The 5,090-nt window shown below is 43.7% G+C and overlaps 1 protein-coding gene and 1 pseudogene across 1 annotated transcript; one reads left to right on the plus strand and one right to left on the minus strand.

Annotated features, from left to right (window-relative positions):
- The first annotated feature begins 719 nt into the window (after positions 1–719).
- On the plus strand, positions 720–1,293 carry LOC139759544 (protein FAM200C-like). The gene is made up of 2 exons (XM_071681786.1): positions 720–762; positions 932–1,293. Exons 1-2 carry the CDS (start codon positions 720–722, stop codon positions 1,291–1,293), a joined length of 405 nt encoding a protein of 134 aa, XP_071537887.1.
- Positions 1,294–1,397: 104 nt separating this feature from the next.
- LOC139759548 (protein FAM200C-like) lies at positions 1,398–1,975 on the minus strand (annotated as a pseudogene).
- Positions 1,976–5,090: the final 3,115 nt, after the last annotated feature.

The following is a 5,090-nucleotide window of genomic DNA, read 5'->3' on the forward strand; positions in this document are numbered from 1 at the left end:
CATTATGACTAGGTTAACTTCATCAATATCAGAAGAATTTCCTTTCATGATCTGGTGTTTGGCGAGAGCTTAAATAAGTTTTTGTGTCCTAATGCAATACTTTTGTCTACAAATATACTTGTAGTCATCATAATCAAAATGATTGAACATCTTGACTATTTTCTATGATTGTGTGCCTTGAAAATTTTGATCATGATTTCATTATGATTATAAATGATCTCAGGTTGGAAATGAACAAATTTGAGTTGGCTTCTCTTTTGCAGGTCCTGCACCTACAGCAACAATCAACAAACGATGGCTTCTAAGAAGATACGGAACTGTGGACAACTAACTGGGTTTACAAGCATCACAAAGTAAGAAGTTATATAACCTCAGCGACTGATTTGCTACGAAGTACCATCGGCTGAATCACTGTGGCCCAGTGAGCTTAAATTTCACCTGGAGTCTAATCATCCTAAACATGTCGAAAATTACCGTTCATTCCTTGATGGACAGCAACAACAGCTGAGGAGGGAGTGTCTTGGTGATGGCTCCATCCATCAGCCAAATGCTGCAGGAGTGGAGGCGTCATTTCTTGTCTCCCCAAAAACAGCAAAGAAAAAGAAGCTCCACACAATCGGTGAGGAGTTAGTGTGACCTCCAGGCATGACCATGGTCAAGCTTGTTTCTGGGTGAGAATGATACTGAAAAATTGAATGTCATGTTTCTTCCAAGTAACAATGTCCATTGCAGAATATGTCACATCTCCATTACTGTTAAAGAGTAAGTCATCTAGAACATTAAAGACGCCTGTTCATCAAACATTCAACTTGATGAATCTACCGATGTCCACTGGACCCGTTCACCACTTATGGTGGTCGTCAGATATGTTTATGGTGAAGCTTGAAGAAGGAATTCCTGTTTTGAGATAACCTTAAGATATGAACCAAAGGTGAAGATGTAGTGCAGGAACTTACTGAGTTCTCTGAAGCTGAAGATCTTGATTACCTCAGTCTCTGTAGGATATGCACGACTGGGGCCCCAGCTATGCTCAGTTCTGAGCCGGGCTCTGTTGTCCGTGTTTTACAAAGCTCTCCAACTGCTGCCTCTCTTCGTCTCATGATTCATGGGCAAGACCTTGCTTATACAACACTACCCTCACCACTCTTGGAAACCCTGAGTACCGTTATTAAGGCAGTGAACTCTGTGGAAGGCAGTGCTTTCAACACGCGCCTTTACAAGAAACTCTGTCACGATATGGGCTCACTTCAAGAAACTCTCCTCCTCCACACTGCAGTTCGTTGGCTGTCTTAAGCCAATGTCTTCCGGCGTGTATTTGCCCCCTTCTATGATCTTTTTTTTTTTGGGGGGGGGGAAAGTAACGGAAAAGGGAAGGGAGGGGAGGGGGAGTATGATGGCTAGATAGCTAGCTGCCATTGATCGGCAAAACACTGTGAAGAATTCAGCTTCAAACACTTAATCTTGGCGCCTGAATCTTACTGAAGACTCAGAAGCTCTGTCTGAGCAGCATAACTGTCATCAGACGTGAATGTCACTGTAGCGGTGAATGGGTCCCTAAGTGGCCGAGATGTTTGACTCAGGATTATTGGGAAGCAACTTTTAATGTTATTTTCCAAGTCTGCGTAGCAATGTGGCGTTACTTTATGATTACGACGTGGTCTCCAGCATTGAGAAGTTCCCAAGGCCGATTTTGTGCCCCCCAGTTTTTCATCTTATGAGTGAAGGCTTTAATTGTACCCACAGAACCAATTATCAAGGTTCCTTTTCCCTGTAATTCCAAGTCAGTGAATTCAGTTGTTCAAGCATGTCTACATGAGAGGTTAGTCGTATTTCTCAGCCATCCGCAGACCATGCTGAGAGCAAATCCAAATGGTTCTTGATCATGAGGAAGAGCAAGTACATGTCGGACGACACTGCCTTCAGACAGCCAACGAACTGCAGTGTGGAGGAGGAGGGTTTGATGAAGTGAGCCCATATCGTGGCAGAGTTTCTTGTAAAGGTGCGTGTTGAGAGCACTACCTTCCACAGAGTCCACTGCCTTAATAACGGTACTCAGGGTTTCCAAGAGTGGTGAGGGTAGTGTTGTACAAGCAAGGTCTTGCCCATGAATCATGAGACGAAGAGAGGCAGCAGTTGGAGAGCTTTGTAAAACACGGACAACAGAGCCCGGCTCAGAACTGAGCATAGCTGGGGCCCCAATCGTGCATATCCTACAGAGAATGAGCTGATCAAAATCTTCAGCTTCAGAGAACTCAGTAAGTTCCTGCACTACATCTTCACCTTTGGTTCATATCTTAAGGTTATCTCAAAACAGGAATTCCTTCTTCATGCTTCACCATAAACATATCTGACGACCGCCATAAGTCGTGAACGGGTCCAGTGGACATCGGTAGATTCATCAAGTTGAATGTTTGATGAACAGGCGTCTTTAATGTTCTAGATGACTTACTCTTTAACAGTAATGGAGATGTGACATATTCTGCAATGGACATTGTTACTTGGAAGAAACATGACATTCAATTTTTCAGTATCATTCTCACCCAGAAACAAGCTTGACCATGGTCATGCCTGGAGGTCACACTAACTCCTCACCGATTGTGTGGAGCTTCTTTTTCTTTGCTGTTTTTGGGGAGACAAGAAATGACGCCTCCACTCCTGCAGCATTTGGCTGATGGATGGAGCCATCACCAAGACACTGCCTCCTCAGCTGTTGCTGTCCATCAAGGAATGAACGGTAATTTTCGACATGTTTAGGATGATTAGACTCCAGGTGAAATTTAAGCTCACTGGGCCACAGTGATTCAGCCGATGGTACTTCGTAGCAAATCAGGCGCTGAGGTTATATAACTTCTTACTTTGTGATGCTTGTAGATCCAGTTAGTTGTCCACAGTTCCGTATCTTCTTAGAAGCCATCGTTAGTTGATTGTTGCTGTAGGTGCAGGACCTGCAAAAGAAAAGCCGACTCACATTTGTTCATTTCCAACCAGAGATCAATTATAATCATAATGAAATCATGATCAAAATTTTCAAGGCACACAGTCATAAAGAATAATCAAGATGTTCAATGCTTTAAATTACAATGACTACCGGTATTTTTGTTGGCAAAATTAGTGTATTAACATAAAAGGAAAAAGATATTCTAGCGCTCACTAAATACCACATCACAGTGGAAAATCCTCTAATATAGATGAAGTTATTCTATTCATCAGGGAATATGTGTAGGTAGCCTATATCAATAATGGTCAAAATGATTGATATAATCACCTCACTTTTCACCATAATCATTTTCAGATTGCACAGTTCAAGCAAAGTAGCCTTAAAGTAGTGTAGTGGTGTAGGTTCATAAAAATTTCTTGCCATGATTAAATTCCGTGAGTTAGATGAAGGTCAGGACTCAGGGGACCTGATGCTGAGCAACGATGCCAGATTCACAAAGTCACATTCTCGTAATAGCATCAGCAAGAATTATATGTTCCCAAGATTATATTTACTCAGTCCGTTGTAGGGCCATGTATATGTGTTCTTCCATAGTATTTACCTTTCATTTGTTATCATGGTGTCACTATGGAGGATGATGTGATATGAGGAACAAAGAAAAACGGTGCTTAGGCCAAGCAGGCGACGCATAGACATGTAATGCTCACTCCAGCCGACGAGAGACTGTAACGTTATACTGAACTGTTTACTTATACATTTTTAACTTTGTGATACAATACCGAGGATTAGGCTCCTATCTCTTCCATATCAGTAAACCTTTTATAATTTCCTAACATACTAAGTAAGGTTGGCTTCATGTGAAGTCGATATTTGTAAGGACGGGCGGTTGCGACTAAGGCCACAGTCGAACACAGCCAACCTCTCAAGCCAGCTGCCATTTGCTGGGTCGTTGTGGCTGATCTACAACCCCCTCTACCTCGTGGTTACCCCTACCTCAACTCTCGGCTCACTTAGTGGTGTTCAATACTATGGCCCCCTTCAAATAGCAAGAGTCCCACCAGGGGACCATGGCCCTGAATTTGGGACCGACTGTGCTAGAGAGTAATTCAGTTCCCAAGTGTCTCACTCCCCTGACGTGAGGGAAACTGTGTGATAATGTTTGAGACGACGACAACATTAGAGGCACGAATGTTCTGGACCAGCACCATCCTCTGGTCACCAGACGGCCATAACCTTACTGAAGACTGTGTGGCAGGCAGAGAGGAGATACAGAGGGGAGATAGGGACAGGGTGATAGGGAAGGGAAATGGGGACGGGGAGATAGGAGCGGGAAACAGGGCGGTGAGGCAACTTTAGAGGAGTGAGTGTCCTGGACCAGGACCCTCCGCTAGCCACCAGAGGTCCATAATACTGATCAACAAATCTTGAGTCATATCATGTTTCCCAGATGATGTACGTTTCCCTATATGGCTTCTGGGACGATGATCACGAATATTACCATGGAAACGCTCGACTGGCTACGATATCCAGTAAAAATTTACTGTCTCACGTTTTACATGTACTACCCACTGTACTGGTGACAGAGGGTGTGGTCGCTGGCTTACCTTGGTTAAACTCAACGCTTTTTCGCGTGTCGTTTGTGTTCGAGTCCTGGGGCATCTCTCGGTACTGTTCAGCAATAGTCCGTTAACATCGCTCAACTTCATTTGCCCAGTTATCGTTCCTTTTCCTCGAGATATCGCGATGGAAATGTTCGCTGTGCTCATTGCTCACTGCGCGTAGTTAATCAGAAAAAAAAGGTGAGAGAGAAGAAAATGTTTCTTTAAAGACATTCTGTAGCCCATTTACCGACAGTATTTTCTGAGAGGATAACAGCAGGTTTTCCACAAGTTACTTGTAGTTGTCTTCATTGATATTCCTGGAAATTTGGTTGTTACCATTCAGAGAGCATTCCCTGAAGAGCTCGCAGATCTGTGGAACGACGAAAACACTTCTTCATCTTCGCCTCACTGAGCCTTGGGAATATCCCACCGAGGAAGCTAAGCGTTGACCCAGTTACGTCCATAGCCTTAACGAAGTTCTTCATGAGGTCCAGTTTGAGGTGCAGAGGAGATAGCAAAATCTTGCTGGATTCTGCCAGCGGCTGGTGCTG

The sequence above is a fragment of the Panulirus ornatus genome, chromosome 3 (assembly GCF_036320965.1).
Source record: "Panulirus ornatus isolate Po-2019 chromosome 3, ASM3632096v1, whole genome shotgun sequence".
Classification (NCBI taxonomy): Eukaryota; Metazoa; Arthropoda; class Malacostraca; order Decapoda; family Palinuridae; genus Panulirus; species Panulirus ornatus.

What these genes read in the sequence shown, in the direction of transcription:
- LOC139759544 (XM_071681786.1), top strand. Translation starts at nt 720, where the DNA reads ATGTCCATTGCAGAATATGTCACATCTCCATTACTGTTAAAGA. An exon ending in ATCTCCATTACTGTTAAAGA is followed by an intron (nt 763 to 931) that starts GTAAGTCATCTA and finishes TATGAACCAAAG; the next exon opens with GTGAAGATGTAGTGCAGGAA.